General features: G+C 45.2%; 1 protein-coding gene across 2 annotated transcripts in view; it reads right to left on the bottom strand.

Annotated features, from left to right (window-relative positions):
• Positions 1 to 22439, bottom strand: part of ANXA13 (annexin A13) — a 52698-nt gene that overhangs the window by 13322 nt on the left and 16937 nt on the right. For both annotated transcript variants that reach the window (XM_004469464.4, XM_004469463.5), the window contains 3 exons: positions 17808 to 17883; positions 4483 to 4577; positions 2193 to 2363 (listed from right to left, as the gene is read on the bottom strand). In XM_004469464.4, coding sequence (XP_004469521.2) covers positions 2193 to 2363; positions 4483 to 4577; positions 17808 to 17883 — 342 coding nt within the window. The remainder of the gene's footprint in view (positions 1 to 2192; positions 2364 to 4482; positions 4578 to 17807; positions 17884 to 22439) is intronic.

Consider the following 22439-nt stretch of genomic DNA (forward strand, 5'->3'; position numbering starts at 1 on the left):
CTCCTAAGGGGCCACCCCACGGGTCAGAGCAAGGGCTTACAGCAAGTCCCTGCAGGGGGAAGGGGCCCTCTCCGTGCGAATATGTCAAACCACCCAAGTGATGATGCAGACATTCTCCTTATTTAAAGCTGGAAATATTGCAGCTAAGCTAATGCCTCCCTTCACCACCTCCTCACCCTGTCTCACTCTCCCATCTCCATCCAGGGAAGCCACCTTTAGAAGCTCGGCATGCATTTTCCCAAGAGTTTTTCTTTGCATTTTTATATGTGTATATAGAATCCTGAAAAGATAGAGAAGTGTTTGTTGTATATGTTATGTGCTAAAATGTGGAATACTGTGGATATCATTCTTAGACTCATGTTTTCACTCAGTAAGTCTTCTTGGAGATCCAGCTGCACTCTTACGGGGATAGCCACCGATTGTCTTTTAAATGGCTACACAGTGTTCCATTTACAACAAGCCACAGTGCATTTGGCCAGCCCCTTCTTAAAGGACACCTAGGTTGTTTTCAGTTTTTTGCTATTTAGAAGCAAGGCTTCATTCAGTAAACAACTGGCTGCATGCAGGAGTGCAAATTTCTCTCTAGGCTGTGTACTGGGAAGAAGAGCGTCACATTTTAATGACTTGAGCCAAGTGCCCACCTCAAGAGCTGCCTCAGTTTACACTTAAACCCACAATGCAGAGGAGCCGGCGTTTCCCCACAGCATTGCACACAATTTGCAAAGCAGGCAGCAAGGGGGAGGGGAGGAAACAGGGAGCCACGGAGGGTGAGCACCCTGGCTGCCATGCTTTGGTGGATGGAGGAAAGTGGGAGGCCGGTGGGAGCTGACTACTTGTAAGTGCAGCTCCCTCCTTCTTCCTCCAACCCCTCCTCTAGGATCTGCTTTCTCTGGTTTTCTTCTTTACCATCAGATCTACTGGGCTGGGGGAAAAAAAAAGCCATGCTTACTGGTGGAGCCCAGGACCTGGAAGAAACTGGGGGAAAAGCTGTGGTCAAATAAGATTTGAAAAATAATGATAACGTGAACCTTGCCAAGGCAGGCAGCTAATCCCTCCTGACGGTGGACAATTCACCACTGGGACTTTTGAGTTTGGAAAGTGGGGTCCCTTGTGTGTTTGCGGGACTGGCCGTGGGTGTCCTGCACGTCCGTTGCTGACCCTCCACTGAGGCTGAATCTCAGTCGGAAACTCTCTGAAATGAGGGCGCTTTTATTATCTTGTGGGAAGGACAGATGTCCAGAGATGACTGGAAGGAGCTTTGCAGCTGCAGCCTGGCTCACGGCGGCCCTTTGGTAAATGAGGCTGAAGAGCAAGTGGGAGCTGAACAGAAGCAGCCAGGTCAGGGGCGTGGGTGCTCCTGGCTGCAATGCCGTGGTAGCGCCGGAGTGCTGCTACTCAGGCTATCCTCACCGTCTGCCCCAACCAATTGCTTGTTTCTCACTGGGGGCCTCAGGAACAGCCCAGAATTTCTGGCATTTTCCTCACTGGGCCTCCCCATTCTGCTGTGATGGATGGTTGTGGAGGAGGGTGGGGTCTCATATTAATGATTTGTGGGCCCTCTTTACTTCTGACAAATTCCTTGACCCACATGGCTTCAAATGTGTTTTTACTGGGGCCTTAAATGTTCTTTCCAGCTCCTGAAATGGTGACATGTGCCCAAGGGACTAGAGGAGAAGTCTGCTGATGGGGGGTGCAGAACCTTCCAGGAGGGGCTGCCCACCTCTGGGGGTGCTTGTGCAGCTCCTCCCTGTACCTCCTACCTCCCCGCCTCATGCTGTCTTCTGTGTACTCGGCGTCAGGTGACGGCCACGGACCAAGCAGCTACCCAGACATGCATGGCCTAACCCAGTGCATCAAGCATGCCAGGTCACCCACAAAGTTGGGCTTGGAGGGGCAAAGGAGGACCTTGCCTCCTGCATTTAAAAACCAAGCCTCGGTTTTAAAAACTCAAAAGCTGGATGGACACGACTCTTCCGGAAAGGACCTCTTCTGCCAAGCTAGGAGCAGCAACGCCAAGACTGACCTCTGCAAAACTTCCAGCAAGGGCCTCCCAAGGTTCTGCCCAGACACCTGCTCACCCCCTGGGTGGGATGCAGGGGGGCTTTCCCTCCTGGCTGCGGCCACCATCTCTGATGGGTCTGTGGTGTGGATGCTTCCCCGGGGCTGGGTCCCGAGGTGTCGCCAGGACTAACCTTATTGGTTCCTGTGCACAGGACCTCGATGAGCACCGCCTCGTCTGTGCCCAGACCCTTCATGGCCTTCTGCAGCTGCCGGGCTGCGTACTCACTGGGGCGGTCCAGGAGGGCCAGTGCTGTCTTCTCAAAGTTTCCGCTCAGCTCACCCTTGAGCACCTCCTCCAGGTCCTGTGGGAACAAGGGGAGAGCGATATGGCGGGGAATCTCACCAGGAGCTATGTAGGCATGAGCGATCTGCCTTGGAGAACAGGCACAGTAACTGTCCATCCAACTGCCCTGCAGGACTGGCAGAGGGGCAGAAAGGTCCTCAGCTCAGGGCCGGATACCTCAACGGTGGGATCACAATAACAACCCGCATTTGTGTAACACCTGAGGCTTCCCGGAGCTTTCTCAGTGGATCCTCAGGACAGCTTTGGGAAGCTGCAGGGAGAGGTGTGTTCACATAATCACCATTTACTGAACCCCTGAAAGAGGAAGGTCTTGCCCCCAAATACTCGGCTTTCAGAAGGGGTTGAAATAAAGGTCTGTGGTTGCTAGAGCAATCAGGTCATGTACCATCCAAATTTGGATGCTTTTTCTTTTTAGGAGGTACTGGGGAATGAACCTGGGACCTCGTACATGGGTAGCAGGTGCACAAACCACTGAGCTACATCTGCTTCCCTCAGATGCTTTTGAGAGCAAAAAGAGGGTGCTATTATTAACAAAATCCTTGTGTGTCTGCATTCTGTATGGGCAGAGAAGCAGGCCCAGGGTACTCGGTGCTGGTCCTGGTTTTTCTGCTAACTAGCAGCATGGTTATTCTGCTAGTTATTCCCTTAGATTTAATTGCCTCATCTCTGACACATCTCTAACATCTTCTGACTTTGTGACTTTGTGATTCCATCTCTCTGGCAATCTCAGCTTTCTGAAACACAACAGAAAACTGGAAAGTGAGCAAACGGCCTCCCCATCGGCAAACAAATGTATACAAATTTCTTGCTCTAGAGCATGCCCACTTTATTTTTAGGCGAGACCTAGGCCCTCACTCTGAACGAGGTGTTCTTATTTTAGACTCCATTTGAAGAGGACTGGCAGCTGACTTTCCACGTTGATAGGGTGGAAGTAAACCTAGGAACTTGGGAGGTTGCTAGAGTTCACACGTCAACCAAGATGAAAATTTAACTTCATTCAGCTCATCAACTGCAGTTGAACTGAGCCGTTCACTTATTACTGTCATCAAAAGTGACATTGACAAGCCTGATAGTGGGGAGAGAGGCAGAAAATCTTTCAGAAGCACAGCCACCTGGGCCAGTTAGTGCACAAGGAAATAGGCCCTGCGGGCATGGGGACCCTGGGCCTGCAGTCAGAAGACGTGTTCAAGTCCTGGATCTTCTTCTTGCAAGTTTTCTGAGCATTATGAGCGTCACTTTTCCCATCTGTAAAATGGAAGCAATCAGACCTATCACGGGCAGTTACAGCTGCCCTTGCTGGTTTATGCTGGTATTAGACCTCGCATTCTCTCAGCAACACAAGAAGGGGGAGTGAGTCTTTATTTTCATTTTAGATGTGAGGAGACCAAGGCCTACAGAGACTGTTACCTGCTCGATGTCAAATAAGCAGGAAATCCATCTCTGTCTCTATATCTGTTTATATATATAGTGAGTGAAACTGCCAAAGCTTTATAAATATGTGCTAGAATACAACATAATAATGATGTTCTTTTTGCTGTGATAATCCTTATGACATTAAGAAAAGGTTAACGTGTGCATGTTATAAGTTAATAAAGAAATAGGAAAGCCTGGTGCATATTTAAAGATTTCTATACATAACAGCATAAATAAAAAGAAGAAAAAGAGAAGAAAGGAGGCTTTGATGCTTAGTGAAATGAAGGAGCCCTAATTTCCTTAAACAGTTGCTTGTGAAGAACATCTCATTCCTGAAGACACTTGAATAAATGAAGAATTCCCGTATATATTAAGACCCACTTGTGGAAATTGATTTTCAAATCACTGGCTTATCTGTAAATTGATGTATGAAATTAGTCCAAATTGAGTGGAAACATTGACTAAGGGCTTAATAGAAAAATGAAGTCAATTTTAAAAAATAACAATTTAAGGAACATTGATTTTTCAAGCTATTAAGTTAAATCAATTTCCATTTTCCTGAAGCCAATTAAAATTTTAAGTGGTTGTTTCGTTATTTCTCCTCAGCTAACTCAATGGGGCTTTAAAGACATTCTTCACTGCTTAGAGAAGACAGAGGGAGCAGAGATGGCATGTGCCTGCTTGCCACGGATCCTTGGATTCACCTTGCCATAAGTTGCCTTGTACTTGTGCTTTATTTTTTGCCTCTCCTCCGATGTCCTGCTTGATAAGATTTCAATGATGGCTGCTTCATCAGTTCCTAAAGTGCAGGAAAAAAAACCAAAGCTACAGTGAACAAGAGAAAAGAAGGAGGTTTCTTTTAGTCAAGTCTGAGGAAGCCGCGGTTCACAGCTACAATGCCAGAGGCTGGGCTGGAAACTTAGATGGACCCTTGGGCTCTAATGCCTTGCGCTGAAAATGGTGTTCTCTTCATGCACTCACAACAGATACCCGTTGAGGCCCAACCCTGCCCAGTCCTAGGTCTTGTGGTCGGAGAAGGATGAATACGGCCCGTTCCTCAATTTCACTCCTGGCTTAGCCCCAGGAGAAATGAAAATACATGTCCACTCACAACCTGTACAGCAATGTGCATGGAAACACAGTTTGCAGGAGCCCAAAGGGAGAAACAGCCCACCTGTCTCCCAGGAGATGAATGGATAAATGAAATGCACCCACCCAGATGATGGAATATTATTCAGCCATAAAAAGGAAAGAAGTTCTGACACATACTGCTACTTGATCGAACCTTGATGACATTATGCTGAATGAAAGAAACCCAGCACAAAACCCACAATTTATAGGATTATTTTCATGGGAAATTCCAGAATAGGGCAATCTATAGAGACAGGAAGAACATCAGTGTTTGCTAGGACTGAGGCCAAGGTGAGCAAAGGAGGATGAAAACAAAAAGGTACAGAGTATCTTTCAGAAGTGATGAAAATGCTCTAAAATTGACTGTAGTGATGTCGTCTCTATCTGTGCATATACTAAAAACCATTGGATTGCACAGTTCAGATGGGTAAATTGCATGGTAAGTGAATTTTATCTCAATAAAGCTGTTTTAAAAACCTTAAAAAAAAAATGTACAGCCTGTTCCTTGACCTCCGAATATTTACAATAGGCCCAAATAGCCCCCAAATCAAGCTCACCCATCAATTTGTTAATCTCGGAAGAGCTGTCCTAACTGGGACCAGGAAGGGTGCTTGTCCTTTTAGACACTGACCATTATAGCTTTGAATTATATTCTTCCTAAAAAGTTTTTTTCCCTGATGCTCAAATTGATACATACCCACTTAGACAATGTGAACAGTACCAAAACCCGCACAGGAATGAATAAGAAAGAAGGGACAATATCCCTTTTTGAACATAGAAGCAAGATTGGGAAGATGACCCAGGTATTGCCAGTGTGGGAATGAGAGACTATTTAACTAGCAAACCCCGAAATGATTGCTCTGCCCCTTACTGACTGCATGATGTTGGGCCAATAGCTTGCTTTGCTAAGTCTCAGTTTTCCCATCTGTAAGATGGGCATAATAATACACAGGGCTGTTGGGAGAACGAAATGAGATGATCCAGGTAGGGCTCTGTGTGGCCCTGAGAATGCACCTCGGAGGCCTTGGACACCAGCCAGTGTGAGTGACCAAGGGCGCCTGATCCTCTGGGGTTTGTGCTGAGGCCACACCCCTCCAGCCTCTGCAGGCTGTTCACCACAATGATTGAGTGCTTCTGGGAGACTGGGTCACAACACTCAGTAATGATGAGACCTGGAAGGGACATCAGATGACATCTAGTCCAAACTCTTATTTACAGTTGAGGAAACCGAGGCTCAACTCAGAAACTTCACAGCTCCCCATATACCTGGCTGCACAGCAGCATTTGAATTGGCTCAGAAAGCCTTCCTTGTTTACTTGTCAGCTTTCCTCCTGTTCCTTCCTTCCACCTGTCCACCTCCTCCCTTTCAGCATTCTCAACTGGCCCTTTAAACTCAGCTTCCAGTTCTCCTTTCTAAAGGCCAGCACTCTTCCTTCCTCTGGGTGATCATCTCCATTTGGCTGATGCCTCCAGCCCTAATCTTGTTTCTGAGTTCAGATCTTATTTCCAGCTGCCTGTGACCACCTTCCCACTGATATCCCAAGGCATTTCAAATTCCAGTAGCTAAAACTGAATTCCTGTGTAGCCTTAGATTCACTCCCCACTCTCGGTACATGACATTACCCAAACTAGAAAGTGCACGTCATCTTTGAGGACCCACCTTCCACCTCTTTTACATTCTAATATCCCATGGTCCATCTATCTCATGAGATGACTCTTCCACCTGGCCCTTCTTCACTCCCACTGCCCCTGTCTAATAGGCAGGCCTCGTTGTTTTCTGTTGCCATGGCACCAGGCTCTGATCTCTTCAGTCCACCCTCACTGCTGCTCTCAGAATCATCCTTTGGAAGCACTCAGGTTCTTTCTTTTCTAATGTAAAAATCTTCAGAGAATCTTCATGACTCATAGAGTTAGGTCAAAACTCCTTAATGTGGTAGTGAGACTTCCTGCAATTTGCTCTCAAACTCTTCTTCTAGGCCTATGTCTCCAAACACACACTCAAGACTTTCCCACCTTAAATTAACTACATTCATCAGCAAGCCAAGTACTTTGATAAACCTTGAAGCTTTAAGTTTCTGCTTCCTCTGTCCTTCCATAGCACTTGGCTTACACAGTTCTAGAATCAAGGCCATAATGATATGAGATAGCCTGTAGGTGATGTTCTGAGCCCAGTACCTGGCACACACTAAATGGAGAAGTTGTGGTGCCTCTTACCACTGTCTTCCATGGGTTAGGGGTGGTGTTGGGTTTCTTGCCCACCAGATCCATGTTTTCTAAGGTATGGTACTACCCACACTGCTGGAGGTATGAAAGATGGTTTGGGGGAAACGGACTTGGCCCAATGGTTAGGGCATCCGTCTACCACATGGGAGGTCCGCGGTTCAAACCCTGGGCCTCCTTGACCCGTGTGGAGCTGGCCCATGCGCAGTGCTGATGCGCGCAAGGAGTGCCCTGCCACGCAGGGGCGTCCCCTGTGTAGGGGAGCCCCACGCGCAAGGAGTGTGCACCCGTAAGGAGAGCCGCCCAGCGCGAAAGAGAGAGCAGCCTGCCCAGGAATGGCGCTGCCCACACTTCCGTGCCGCTGACGACAACAGAAGCGGACAAAGAAACAAGACAACAAGACGCAGCAAAATAGACACAGAGAACAGACAACCGGGGGGGTGGGGGGGGTGGGGGGGGTGAGTGGGTGGGGATTAAATAAATAAATAAATCTTTAAGAAAAAAAAAAGATGGTTTGGGAAGATTCATATATAACCATTTTTAATCTGAATAATGTGTTTACTTTAACATGTATTGAAAAATATATGTATATAATTAATTCATTGAACCCATGATTTTGCTGATGTTTTGTGAAGGAACAATGACTAAGAAAAAGAGTTGATTAAAAGAAAATTGCTAGGTAAGTAATATTCAAATTGGTAAAAGTCATGGAAGGTGGTAGCCCAATGTTAAAGTCTAGAAACCCTATAATAGATTATAAACTTGGCGACAGGGATTGTGTCTTACTTAGCTTTGGATCCCTTGACATAGTGGTCTCGTGGTTTCTCAGTATTTTCTAAATAAATATCGGCTGAATTATCTTGCATGGATTTACTCGAGGAAAGGGGGTATGAAGCTGAGGCCCTGTAACCTCCAGGCCGGGGTTCCTCCCACATAGGCCTCTGCCTCTTTGAGGACGTCTTGGTGCCTTGGGTAGATTGAGAGTTTCCCTATCCTCCAGTGCTGTCCCCACTGTGAGGAGAGGGGGAAAGCACCATGCACTGAGGTGAGGCTGGGCAGCACCAAGGGCCTCAGAGAGTTTCTAAGGAAATCGGGTTTGATTTACCTATAAAGAAGACTGCAGAGCGGCCAGGAGGCAGGCTGAGCGCAGACTGAACATGGCCGGCCCGTTCAGCAGTAGGGAGAAGGCGGAGGGCAGGCTGCTGGAGAATGTCAGAGCTCGCCCATCCCAGGGAGGGGAAGACGGGAGGCTGAAGTTCCTGATTCTTGTATAACAGGGAACTGAGAACTGCTAGGACCTGTGCTAGCTTCCATAGCGTCCCATGCAAGGAGGCCCAACAATAATCCAGCGTTTTCTGTATCAGAGGGCCTCAGGGCTGCAATCCAGTTGGAAGGAGGAGACAGGGAGCTGAGGGGACTTGTTTGGAAGCTGCTCTGTATAACAAGTTGACACCTTCCCCTTGGTTTACATGATTGTTCCAGGGTAGCTTGGTGAGAGGCTGATGGGACTATGAGGGAGCTAAAGAAATCTCCCTAATCCTATCTCGAATATCCAATGTCTCTGGCACCGCTGGGATTAGAATTCAGTGAAAGCAGTGGGTGCTTACGTAGTGGGACTTGGGGTTATTAGGAGAAGCACCTCTCCCAGTCTCCAAGTACTTTCTCTACTGCTCACAGGCCCTGTAGTCCCCACCTCTGGAATCACTCCACCTAAGGCATTATCCCTAGAAGGCACTTTGCAAACGGCTATTATAGTGGGGAACACCTTAACATAAGTGGGGACTAGTTCTTGGAGATCGGCCCTCTCAGGGCGGCTGCCAGGGGTGAGAAGAAGCTGGCATGGCAGGAGTCAGACAGAGCTTGGTTGGAATTCCAGCTCTGCTGTGATGAGCTGAGAGACCCTGGGCTCACTGTGAGCCTCACTGTCTGGTACTGAAGCCACTTGCCACACATGCTGTTGAGCACTTGAGATATGGCTCATCCAAATCAAGATGTGCTGTGAGTGTAAAATACATACTGGATTTTGAAGGCAGTATTTAAAAAGAGCATAAAATAGCTCAATAATTTCTATATTGATTACATGTTTGGCTATAGTGGGTTAAATAAAATATACCAGTGAAATTAATTTCCCCTGTGTCCTTTTATCTTTTAAAAAACGTGGCTTCTAGAAAATCTGAAATTGCATTTGTAGCTCACGTTATATTGCTATTGGACAACCCTGCTCCAGACCCTCTTTCACTGTCTGGTAGTTGGAGGTTATAACAATACTGATCTCACAGGGGCTTTGAAAGGATTTGATACTGGACTCTCCAAACCATATATAGAGGATGGTAACACTGTCCAAATGTAATCGCTTGGTCTACCCTGGGCCCACTGTTCTATATACAAATCCACAGGAACAGGTACACGGGCAGCGTTCCCATCAGATACTTCTCCTGTATCCTGGGGGGCACATGCTATCCTCAATGTCTTAAGCCTTCAAGAAATAAGAAACAACCACAACTTTCTTCATAGACTGAAGTCTGGAGATCTCTGCATTGGCTTATTACTAGCCCCACTCTCAATGTCAGCTGCCTGTGAGTAGCATGTGCAAAGTCGTTTTTTAATGGAACCAAATGTGTTGATGCTAGGAGATGGCTGCCACTCATCTAAGAACTCAGGTTCCTGGAGAAACAAGAGGTGGGACAGATACATTTTGATGGAAGGGTTGGAAAGAGGCAAAGTCTAGGTCATGGGCATGGGGAACGGGTAGAGGGAGGCCTGGTTGGCGATAGGGATGGGGAGAAAGGAATGCTGGCACAGACTTGAGGTGTTTCACCCTGGCTTTGACTCTGGCCCCAGCCCTCGCAGCCCTATCTGGAAAGACAGTGCAAGGGTAGAGAGATAGCTCTGACTCAGGGGCTAGGAGTCCTGTGCTGTGGCCCTGACACTGCCACCAGCTTTGCATCCTTCCACCATTCACATCATCTCCAGGATTATTTCCACCTCTAAAATTTTGAGAAGATTTAGCTGCTTGACTCCAGTTGGAGAAGGAAATTCTAAGAGAAGCTCTCTGGCAGAACCAGTGGGGGTTAATTGGCTGTGCTTCATTTGGGTTCACTTCCGGCCTCGGTATATTTAAGTGTTCCTCTTCATTTCCTGCAGCTTCACCTACACAATGTGTATCTAATTACTTCCTTTGTGACATTTCTTTGTCTTTAACCTCTGAGTGCCAGAAATCTCACCTCAATAAGGATTTCTTTTTCTCATAAATAGATTTTGAGTCAGCCTTTTTCTTTTCACTCTGGCTGCTCCTGACCCGTGTAGGGCCTCCTACTCTTGTGTGGGGCCTTCCATCCCGGCTAGATCCTTGCAGTCGTCATGATGAAGGAGCCTTCCGGCCTCCAGGTGGCCCATTCAGCCAGTCAGAAACCTGAGCTCGTCCTGCTGCTCTCTTTTCCCTCACCCCACATTCAATGAGTCACACACTCCCCTCCCTTCTACCTCCTTCACATCTCTCCTACCCACCCCTCTCCGCATCTGCACTCCACGCCATCTCTCAGCACAAGTGATACAGCCTCACATAGGGCGGTGGGGGGTGGGTGTCCTGCCTTCCTGTCCCCTATTTCCAATCACCATTCCCACTGTAGCGGGAGCGACCTGTCTGACATGCAGATTGGCCTGGTCACTCGGCTTCACACTTTTCAATACAGGCCCCTCCAGATCCAGAAGTCACTGTACGGTAAATCACTTCTTGGTCTGTTAGTAGATCCAGAAGCAGGTCGAAACTCTTTAGTGGGGCGTGAGAGGGCCCTTTGGAGTCCTTCCTACTTGCTTCTCGATGTCTCATCCCTCCCTACTCATCCTTTCCCAACAGAGTCTGTAAATTATTTGCCATTCTTTCCTCACCTCTAGGCCTTGGCATAGGCTGTTCCCTCTCCCTGGAACATGTTTATCTCTGATCCTTATCTTCATTCCCACTCTTCCCTCTTTAAGGAGCCAACTCACTTGACTTTTCCGGAATGAATGAGCCATTCCTCCCTCTGGGCCCCTCATAGGGCCTTGCCTCCTTCCTGTCTCTCCCACTGCATGGCAAGTTCCATGGGGCAGAGAGAGTTTTGATCACTGCTATATCCATGTAGGAGGCTCTTAATATTTATCGGATGACGTGCTGATGAATGGCTGTTTAAAGGCATGCGTAGTGCATGCACGAATGAATGAATGCCGAAATTTGTACACGATTATGGCTGGACCTTGTCTCCACCTTGGCACAAAGCTGCCTGTGATTCTCAGATGGAGCAGGCACCGATAGAAGGTTCTCTCCACCCTGATGTCATAGGCAACCCATATGTGGAGAATTCAGGAAAATCGAGTTAATAGATTTTTTTTTTTTAAGTGTTTTCTAGCCTTTCTTTCCTGGAATGCTGTAGAAAAGAGAGACAAGAGAGCTAAACCTCTGGGATGTCTCCACAACAGGCTTGGAGCTTGGGGGAGGGTGTGACATGAATACTAAGTGTCCCTTATGTCCTTTGGGTTCCGTCTTGGATTTATCCCAGGAGTTGTTTCTACTACCAGACCAAGAAGTGATTTACCGAACAGTGAACTCACTGTACATTTCACAATATGCGTGTCATATAAGCAGTCAGTGCTGCCGAACAATTTCCTGTAAACATTTACAATGGTTTGAGACCTTCAGGCCAGTCCCCTGTGGTTCTGGGAATGATTTTTTAAAAAAAACATGAGTAAAGAAGAAACCTCAATCCTGACTGCACGTTGGACACTGAAGAATAATTACACAGCGGAGGTCAGAACGGGGTGACACTCAGCCTTGCAGATTGCTGGAGGGAGGGCCTCCTTGGTTTTGCTTTCCCAGCAATTTTCTGGGAGGACACTGAGCTGTGCTTGGGCAGGATGGAGGCCACTGAGTTCAAATGGTCCCAAGGGATTCAGGTAAAAGTCAATGCTGTCACTTGTCTGGGATGGTCTGAGCAGCTGGTGGCAGGGCTGAGCTTTCCCTCAGGCTCCCCTCGCCTGGGCCTGCCTTGCTGCACCCAGGGGGCTCCAGCCCCACCTTAGGATCAGGGTGCCTGATGGCTAGTCCCTGCGGCTAACACCCCTGGGTTTCTGCGCCTCTCAGTTTCTCTTTGAAAATGGAGGTCCAGGAAAGAAGGATGAAGGGATTAATGGGGGAGAAGCTTGCTGCCCTGAAAGGGTCACTGCTTTTCACTTGCCATACCAATGACCATAAACTTGATGGCTTAAAAAAAAAAACAAAACAGAAATGTATTCTCCCATGGTTCTGGAGACCAGAAGTCCAAAGTCAAATGTTGGCAGGCTCTGGGGTCAAGAGAGAGCCATCTGTGCTTCTCTCCTAGCTCCTGGAGGCTATTGGCAATCCGTGGCATTCCTGGTCCTGCTCCATCTCCACGTTGCCTTTGCCTCTTCTCTCTGCTCCTCTTTGCCACTTCTAAGGACACTTATCCCTTGATTTAGGGTCCACCTGAGTAATCCAGGATGATCTCTCCTCAAGATCCTTAACTTAACCACATCTGCAAGGACCCTTTTTCCAAATAAGGTCACACTCACAGCTTCTGGGGCAGTGTTGAATTTGGCCAGTCCTGCTTTCCCACTGCCCTTGCCCTCTCTATAAAATCCAGCCAACTCTCTGCTTTCCTAGCCTCTCTCCTCTGCTATGGCAGTCCCGGAATGAAGTCATCTTTGCCTGTTTAACAATGTCCTGTGCAATTTTTTCTTTGACACTGAGTAGGTATATCTTCAGGGGGACCACCATTCAACCCACTGCGCTCTCAGCACTGGAGAACAAAAGCCTCTTGGGGGTGGGCTTATTCACTGCTCATCCTGATCAAGCCAGATGTTGGGTAGATGTTGGATCTGAGCATATTGTTCAGAAGGAAGAGATTAGAAGTAAATTTAGCATTAAACAAATTAAATATCTCCCTGTGGAGAGACATTATTAGCTCTGTTTTGCAGATAAGAAAAGTGAAACCTGGAAAGATTAGGCTGGAAATGTAAAAATCTCAGGCCCCACTCAGACCTACCAAATCAGAATCTGCATATTAGCAAGATCTCTGATGATTGGAATGCATGTTAAGGTTTGAGAAGCCTTGGGTAATCTCCAAGGCAGCTTTACTACTAAAAGCCTATGATTCCGTAATTCTGGGAGGGAGACTAATGAACATCTTTTTACTTCTTGGAGAGAATAACTGGCTTTTGAGGCTCACGCAGTTTCGGGATGAGGGCATTCTGCTCAAAAGGAGGGCAGACCCAGGCAGAGCCTGGCTGGAAGGTGCAAGGAACTGGGTGGGTGCTGAGCCCTGAGAGGAAGGGCTGGCCGAGACCAATCTGTGGTGGGAGAGGATGGCCGACTGTTCCGGTTTACCCAAAATGCAGACCAAGCACGCAGTTAGATGCCAAGAAAAGAGGGCACCAAAACAAATAAGCAAAAACCAATGAGAAAATCCCAAAAGAAGATTTTACTTTCAAAAAACCTGTAAGTTTAATCTTGTTTTGAAAACAAAAATGTGGTATAGTATTCTTAGTGTTTTGAATTGCATAGTTGGGTGACTGCGGTGGGGAGGTGTCCAAAACAATAGCCACCACACACTTGTGGCTATCAAGGACTTGAAATGTGACTGGACCAAGTTGAAATGTTCTAAAAATGTAAAATACACATTGGATTTTGAAGACATAATATGGAATAAAAGAAATGCATAATATTCCATTAATACTTTTTATGTTTTAAATGACGCTTTGATAAAGTATTGGATCAGTTAAAATACATTATTAGAATTCATTTCATCTGCTTTTTAAAAAATTCAGCTTCTCAAAAATGTAAACTTTAAAATTTACAATGCCATATGTGGCTCACATTTGTGGCCATTGGACAGTGTTGGTCTGGACATGTGAATCCAGTCTTCCCTCACATCAGTGGGTTGGGTGCATAGTCTTCCAGGCAAATGTTGCGGTGATACAGTTTTGCTTCTGTTCATGCTTATTAAAAGATGTTGGACTTCTGGATCTCAACCAAATCATAGTTTTCCAAAGAAGAAGGCAGCCCTAGCTTCCAATCCCTCCTTCCTTACTTCATCACTCTATGACTTTAGGCAAAATATCTTACCTCTAATCCTCATCATTCTCATCTGTTAAATGGTTATAATAATGCCAACTCTGAGGGTTGTTGGGAAGATTTATGACTTATGTGCAGCACCCAGTAAAGCACTTGGCACATAGAAGTTTCTCCACAAAACCACCAGCACGATATTAGTCCCACTCAATGGCCACATCCAAAAGGGGGAAGAGACCACTGCATGACTTTGGCATTCAGTAGGTGCTCAATCTATACCAATTGTGCTGAACTTGGATGGTGGTTAAGATTGGAAGGATTTACCATTTAATTGCAGTTGAATCATTCCCATACCCACTTCAGCTTCTGTCTCCATCCCACACCCAGGTGCCAGGACCTTGCAGGAGAAGCAGCAGGGAAACTTTGCCTGGGAAGCACCTGCAGCCTCAGCCACTCAGAAGAATTAAAAAACATAAACATCCTGCCACTTTCAGACAAAACTCATCTCCTGACAGCTGTTGTCCAAATGGAAGATCAGCCAGGTCGGCATATGACAAGGAAGAGTTCCTTTCTGCAGATAGAACCTCCCAGCTTTCCTCTGTTGCCCCCCAACCCAAGCAACATGTCATCTTTCATTTCCAGTTCTGTGTGTCTGTGTGATTTACTCAAGAGCAATTTAATAAAATATCCTGTGGACTCAAATAGCTCTACCCAATGCCATCTACCAGCAGTTAATGGCACTAAGCAATGCCTTCTCAGTCCCATCCCCACCTCATCTATTCCTGCTACTGTGTGACTGAGGTGGCTTAGCTGCATTCTCTCTAAATTATTGACATGTGGAATGAATGACAGACTAAGTCAATCTGAGGGTTCACCACTTACTGGCTTTGTGACTTTGGGCAAATTTACCTAATTTTCTGTGCCTCAGTTTCCTCTTCTTATGAAAATGGATTTTTGTGAGGATATTTTGGTGAGATTTTATGTATAAAGTGTTTAATGTGCCTGGAACATTAAAAATCACTCAATAAATATAAAAAAAATTTTTAAAGAAAAATCCAGAAAATTAATCAAAGTTGTCTCTCTACCTCTCTATCCTTTTATTCCCAGGCTATTGCCTCTTCAATGTCCTCCCTCCCTTATTCTTTGGAGTTCCTGATCAGCAAATACAGGGTCAATCTTAACATCTTTTACTCCTATGCTACCTTCAGACTGAGGTATTTTGCAGGCTGGAGCCACTACAAAATCGTGGTCGCCATACTCAATGGGGCCCTCAGCAGGTATCAGCAATCTTTTACTAGTCATCTCTCCCTTCTTTTCTACTCAAAGGCTATTCCAGATCATCACCCAAGCCCATGTCAAGCCCATGTCTTTAGCAGATAACCTTACCTCCCACCTCACTGAAAAATGTTAAGTCATCAGGCATGAGTACCTTCAACATTTTGTCCCAACAATCCCTACCAATATATTTATTCCTACTCTCAGTCTTTTGCACAAGGTAAGCCTTCTCTCTGTGCTTTGGCTACTACTCTCTTCCAGACTTTCTGGGACTAGAACTATGTTTCAAACTCTCCGTTTCAACTGACTCCCTCTTCACATCTCTAGTCTCCCCTAACTTAAAAACTCTCTTTGATATGAGCATCTCTTCTCTCAGACAAAATAGTCTATAACCACCTCTGTTCTTACCCCAACTCATGGCAGTTAGGCTGCTACTTCCAACTCTCCGCTGGTTTTTCCTTGGTTGCAAAATTCAACTATCTCTTCATCCCTCACCTTACATGGTCTCAGGGTGGGTAGAGTTTTACACTGTTGCCCAAGCCTTTCTTCAGAAAACTCCTCTCTTGGCTACTGAAAAAGACATTTCTCTCCCATTTCCTGTCCTAATCCTTTGGGTGCCATTACTTCCTACTCTTGCTTTTCAGTTTTTTCTTTACATGCTCCTTAAATGCTGGAGTTTCCAGTATTTATTCACTGCATAAAGAGAGGAGCTCTTTACACTTCACCCAGGCTTCCTTGGGGACTTTGTTCATGGCCATACTGTTAACTGCAATCCACATGTTGGTGTCTCCCAAATTTATGGTCCCTGTTCACATCTATATCTCTAGTTCTACTCCCTAGTGAGCTTCTGGATAATTCCATTGGATTTTCTCAAGCACCTGGATTCACTATGTCTAAAATCTAACCTATATTTTCATTATATTATTTTTATTGATGAATGAGTGAAACACCTTCCAATTTCCAAGGCAGGAACCTGGGTGTTCCTTTTGATTTCTCCATTTCCTTACCCCTATGTTCAGTCTGTGGCCAAACCCTGTAGTGTTTACATATTAACATTTCTTGTATATTTTCCTTCTTTTCTGCATCCACTGCCTTCCTCAGCCTCATCATCTGCCTCCTGGTCACCTTCCTCTAATTTGTCTCCCTACCTCCATCCCCACTGCCTTCCAATCAAGTCTCCACGTTACTTTCTAGATTAAAACTTTCCCTTGGATTCACATTGTCTCAGAATAAAGTGCAGTCTCCTTAACATGTCACATGAGACCCTCCAGAGAAGGTGCTTGATAAATGTTGGTTTGTTGAATGAATGAATAGATGAATGAATGACTGCAAGATGTGTTGCAAAAAGCTCTAAAGGTCCAACTTGGAAACAAAAGTTATCCTAAGTTGGGATGGCTAAAGAGCAAGTGTTTAAGAGCAGGGGTTTAATTCCTGCCTGAGTTTAATGTTAGCTTCATCACTTACTAGGTCTGTGACCTGGGGCAAGTCACTTAGCCCATCTAAGTCTCAAGCTAGCCACCTGGAAAAATTAGCATTAAATGAGATTTGCTGTTATTAAGTGAAGTAATGCTTGCAAAATGCAAGGCACAAAGAGTTCAATAAATATTATTTATTATTATTAAGCTGCCTTTTCTATGTGGAATCTGAGAACTTAAGGTATCACTGAAGGCAGGTGGCTTTGTTCTTGCTGTATACTTCTCCTCTTCCTTTTCCTCCTCCTTCTTGTAAGCCCATATTTTTCACTCCTAACTATGACCATGAAAGCACCCGTATGTGGCATTTGGGTTCCATGGCCTCAGTCCCAGATAATGTCTACCACTTTGCAACCTGATTCTGGGTTCACCTGACTCCTGACTTCTTCTTTTGCTCCCATTACTGGCCAGGCATTTACCCTTAGGCTTGTATGTAAAGTTTTGACCCTTGAGTCTTGACCTTGGCCACAGTTTGGCACTCATTGATTTACTTCTAGCTGCATCTCCTAGGTCCCTAGTCCAGTTCTCATGAGCCCTGATTCCCCACTACCTCCCGTGAAAGGGATTAGAGGAGTTTGGACAACATTAGGCATTCATGAGCAAGCTGCACTTCCCGTGAAGCTTTCCTTACCTCTAAGTCAAATTGCCTTTTGTAGCACTCAATTTCTAACTGTTATATTGAATCTTGGAAAGTAATAGTGTCTGATTATAACTTGGGGATCTTTTATAGAAAGATCTTTAGAAATGATCCACTTGGGTTAGCTTGCAATACTGGGAGATCATCTTTCTAAAATCATGGGAAATTCGGAGTTGAGATCAAATTTAATCAATTTCAAATATAAAGTAGCAAACAAAATATCTTTCATACCCATTCCTTTGCAGGCTTTGTGCAGCCTTTTGGCATCTCGATCCGCATCAAAACCCTGATGACTTCGCGTTTTGGTCTGGAGAAAATAATAAAAAATGTGAGTGGGTAATATAGGCATTCTTAAATTATTTCTGACTGAAACTGCTAGTTAACTGAAAGACCAAGTCATCATCCAAACCAGGGTCCAGCTACTACTTTACACGTGGGTACATGTGGAAATCAACTCTGAAACCTCTGGACCCAGAGAGATACTCCATGGGGCAGCTGGCCTTGAATGACCACATGAGAATGGCTCCCTCTGTTCTCAAGGACACTCAGTCCAGCCAGTTCTGGGACAAGCAATTTTCACATTAACCCTTCCTTTGTGTATCTCTCCCTTTAACAGAGACCCTAGTATGTGGGCCAATGTCCGGGAGTGCTGAAGCTCTCCTTTTGCCATGAGACATAAATAATCTAGGGCATCAGTTTTGTCAGACAGAAGCTGAGGATTCCAGGTTCTTACTATAGATCCATTTGGTGGCCTGGGTTAAAGCTTTGCTGGCCACACAATGAGAGACACAATATGTTGTTTGTCAGAGATACCATATGGACCAATAAAAGCACAGCATTTGGTTTTTGTGCTCCTTGGGGAGAGAAATTTCTTGTTCACATGCTAAGTTGTTTCCCAGACTCAGTCATTTGCTTAAAACTCATATGAATTCATCCATAGTTACCCATGTGAATATTATTATTATTCTCTTATTCTTTTTCTTTCAACTTATCTACTTTGTTTTTACTTAAATGAAGTTATTTTTAAAAGGAAACTTTCTAACAGCCCTAAAACGGAAAACCAGTTTCACTTGCATAAATAAAAGGTAACCATAAAAATAAGTGAATAACTAGTAAACATTTTCAAATGTGAGATTACTTGCAGTCGCTCCTTGAATGCACACTGTGTTTTCTCAGTTCTTTGCCTTTCCTCATGAACATTCTCCTTGGTCACCTGTATCCACATGTCAGTGAAGACTGGCTTACGGGCTTCTGCCTACATCACACAGTAACTCTTTCCCTTCTTATTTTCTGCGGTGCCTTTTGGGATTGACCAGTAAACCAGATGAGGCACCGTGGACATGTATTTGTCTGCCTAGCATCCTTCTTTTCTTTGGGGGATTTCCTCTTTCCCGATTTTGGGTAGTCTCATTGGGGGTCAGTCATGAGAATTGAGCCCCACTATCCTGCCCAGTCACCAGTGTGGGCATATACCCCATCACTCTGGCAGTCATGATTGAATTCAAGAGTGGGGATGTAATCCCAGCAGGATCAACTAGGTTTTCCCTTATATACACATTGGGAGTGATGCATGTTTCTCCTTACCGGACTTGCTAAGCCGAGACAGTATGAGTCTAAGGCTGTTGACAGCCTTCTTGCCCTCTTTGCAAAGAGAGTATGAGTTCAGAATGAAGCAAAGCAGGGAAGCGGACTTGGCCCAATGGATAGGGCATCCCCCTACCACATGGGAGGCCTGCGGTTCAAACCCCGGGCCTCTTTGACCCGTGTGGAGCTGGCCCATGCGCAGAGCTGATGCGTGCAAGGAGTGCCCTGTCACACAGGGTGTCCCCCACGTCGGGGAGCCCCACGTGCAAGGAGTGCACCCCATAAGGAGAGCCGCCCAGCGGGAAAGAAAGTGCAGCCTGCCCAGGAATGGCGCCGCCCACACGGAGAGCTGACACAACCAGATGACGCAAGAAAAAGAAACACAGATTTCCGGTGCTGCTGATAAGAATAGAAGCAGTCACAGAAAAACACAGCGAATGGACAGAGAGAGCAGACAACCCGGGTGGGGTGGGGGAATAAATAAATAAATAAATCTTTTAAAAAAAGAAAAAAAAAATAAAGCAAAGCAGAGACAAGAAGAGTTTTATTTCAGAGTGAGGAAGATTCTCAGTTACAGCAGTGCCTGGAAACGGCTCTATCCTTTCCTATCTTTACACATCCTAATTACATAAACTAATAGATTGCCACTTTGTCTCAGCCAGTATGAGCTGGATTTCTGGCCTTGCCAGAAGTGTCCTAATATCCATGTCCTGGAGGAGAGCTGGCTTCTTGCCTTGGTTCATGGAGAGTCTTGGGATCCCAGCGCTGAAGGGATCTTCAAGGCCACCTATTACCACCCTGCTTTTAAGAATGTGCATGTTGTTGTTATGGGGGAAGGAGTGGGGTGAGGGTGGAGGATATATGGGGACCTCATATTTTTTGAATGTAACATTAAAAAAATAAAGACAAAAAGAAAAAGAAGAAGAAGAAAAGAATGTGCATGTATGGCCCATCATGAAGTATCTATTCCTGAAACATATCAATGACTAGAAGGGGCCTGGCATTTGCTAAGCACCCACTATGTGCCAGGCAATTTCCAGACCTTTTTTCATTACTAATAGGAGAGAGTAGGCACTATTATTCCTTCTTTACAGATAAGGAAGTCTGGGTTCAGGCCAGTTCAGGAATTTGGGAATTGCAACCTGTTCTATCTGCCTGCTAAAGCTGATGCTCCGCCCAGTGCTCCATCCTGCCTCACACTCTAAAAGAGACTGGTGCCCCATGTTCAGAGTGGGTAACAGACTGCATTTTCCTCATCCAAACTTTTGCGGGGTGTAAGAAAGCTATCCCGTGCTTCTGATAAGACTCTCAATGAGTGACAAATGGAGACCTGCTGGTAGGACCAGTTACACAATTTGTGGGGCTCAGTGCAAAATGAAAATGCAGGACTCCTTGTACAAAGCAATTGAGAATTTCAAGATGGTGACATCAGATCATTAAACCAACTGTGGGGTCTTTCTGAGCACAGGGCCCTTGAAGTTGGTCCTGCTTTTCAGTCAAATTCTGGAACAGGTGCTTTTCTGAGTGTGGCCAATAGCAATCTCAAAGGAGTAAATGGTGTCCTTGCTTTTCATCAGAAGAGTCTATGGAGGACTCAGGAAGTGAGGTGAAATTGAGCCCAGGCTGCAGAAATCTCCTATTAATAGACTGATTCATAAACTACCCTATATATCATTTTAGCCTCATCATTGCAGGGAATTTGGTGGGACACTTATGATCTGTCTCATTTCACAACTGATAATTTGAAATAGAAACACGGGGTTTCTCCCACTGCCTGAGAAGGCTGTGCTCTGCTGAGGGTGTCGGAGGCTATAATCTAGCTGGGGTTGCCTTTGCCAAGTCCTGACCTGGAGGGCTGCTTCCCCCAGAGAGAAACGTTTCTTTTTTGCACAAAAAAAAAGCTCTGTGGGCTTACAGAGGCCATGTGAAGACTTGTTTAAGATCCCCTGGCTAGGAAATGGCTGAGTGGGAGCTGGCACTAGAACCAGAGCCTTGCAACTCTGCCAGGTATGAAATGATGTTCCTGGCCTCTCATTACCTTTTTCTTTTAGTAAGGTAGTTCCATGATACAAATATCATAGACCTATAGGATCTGATGGGTGGGAAAAGAATTCTCTGATCGCATCCCATTTGTTTATCCAAGGCCAAAAAATTGAATAAATGCATGTTTAGTCCAAACTACTATTGATCTCTGGAGCATGGAATGGGAGAGGATTGGGCCACATGTTAAGAATAAAGATGTAAAGATGGCACGGGGACTTACTTTTTTTTTTTTTTTTGGTGAACGAATGATGCTGGGTAGAACTTTCTAGCAGGGGCATTGCCATTCACAGAGCAGGTTGAAATCACAGCCATGTGGCTCCCTGTAGGAGCCACTGGTAGCCAGGTGGGTAATCTTTCCTTATCCTATTGAGAAAAGAATTCAATCCTGTTCCTTAAAATAGACTATTTGAGGGAATTATATGATATGACTTTTAAAAAAATAAAAAGGAAAAAAACAGTCTGGAACTTTCCCCTTTCTTTGACTGGTACCACCTTGACAATGGACATATTCATTGGTGATGCCCAGTGTTTGTGAAAGGAACATTCTATGACTTGTTCCAATGAGCTGGGTAACTAACTTCTGGAATGTATATGGACCTGACATTCTTCATCCATTGTTTACTGTTTGTGGGACAGGAAGTTGATTTTAGGGCCTCAGACATGTTTTCCAAACAGGACATTTAGTTTTTGAAACTTGGAGGTACTGAGCAGAACTTTGAAGTAAAACAGATTTGCAGGAATGTGAGAAAGACACCAAATAGGTATGAAGTGGGATGGGGACAGCAAAGTGTGAGGGTTGGTGAATATGCATTTATACACAGATAGGACACTTGTTCAACTATAAGGCATCATAGAGGCAGAGCAACAGTACTTCTTTTGTTTTATTTTATTTTTTAATACTGCTTGCACTGATATTCAGGAAACATAAAAAGGATGGTACAAATAAGCAATTGAGAGATGTTAATAAAAAAGATTTCAGGACTTCTGATTGAACAAAATGACAGCCTAAGATGCTCCAGGGTGCCATTCCCCCACAGAAGCTTTAAACAACTATCAAAAACTGACTGAGCCATCTTCCTCAAAACTCTGGAAAACAGTTACAGCATTGCAGTAACTGGGTAAGTGCTGGATCAAGAAAGTCAAAGAAGACCTAAATAAGTGGAAGAATATTCTGTGTTCATGAACTGGAAGAATAAATATTATTAAAATGTCAATTTTATGGGGTCAAAGCGATTT

This window comes from Dasypus novemcinctus, chromosome 14, assembly GCF_030445035.2.
Source record: "Dasypus novemcinctus isolate mDasNov1 chromosome 14, mDasNov1.1.hap2, whole genome shotgun sequence".
NCBI classification, from domain to species: domain Eukaryota; kingdom Metazoa; phylum Chordata; class Mammalia; order Cingulata; family Dasypodidae; genus Dasypus; species Dasypus novemcinctus.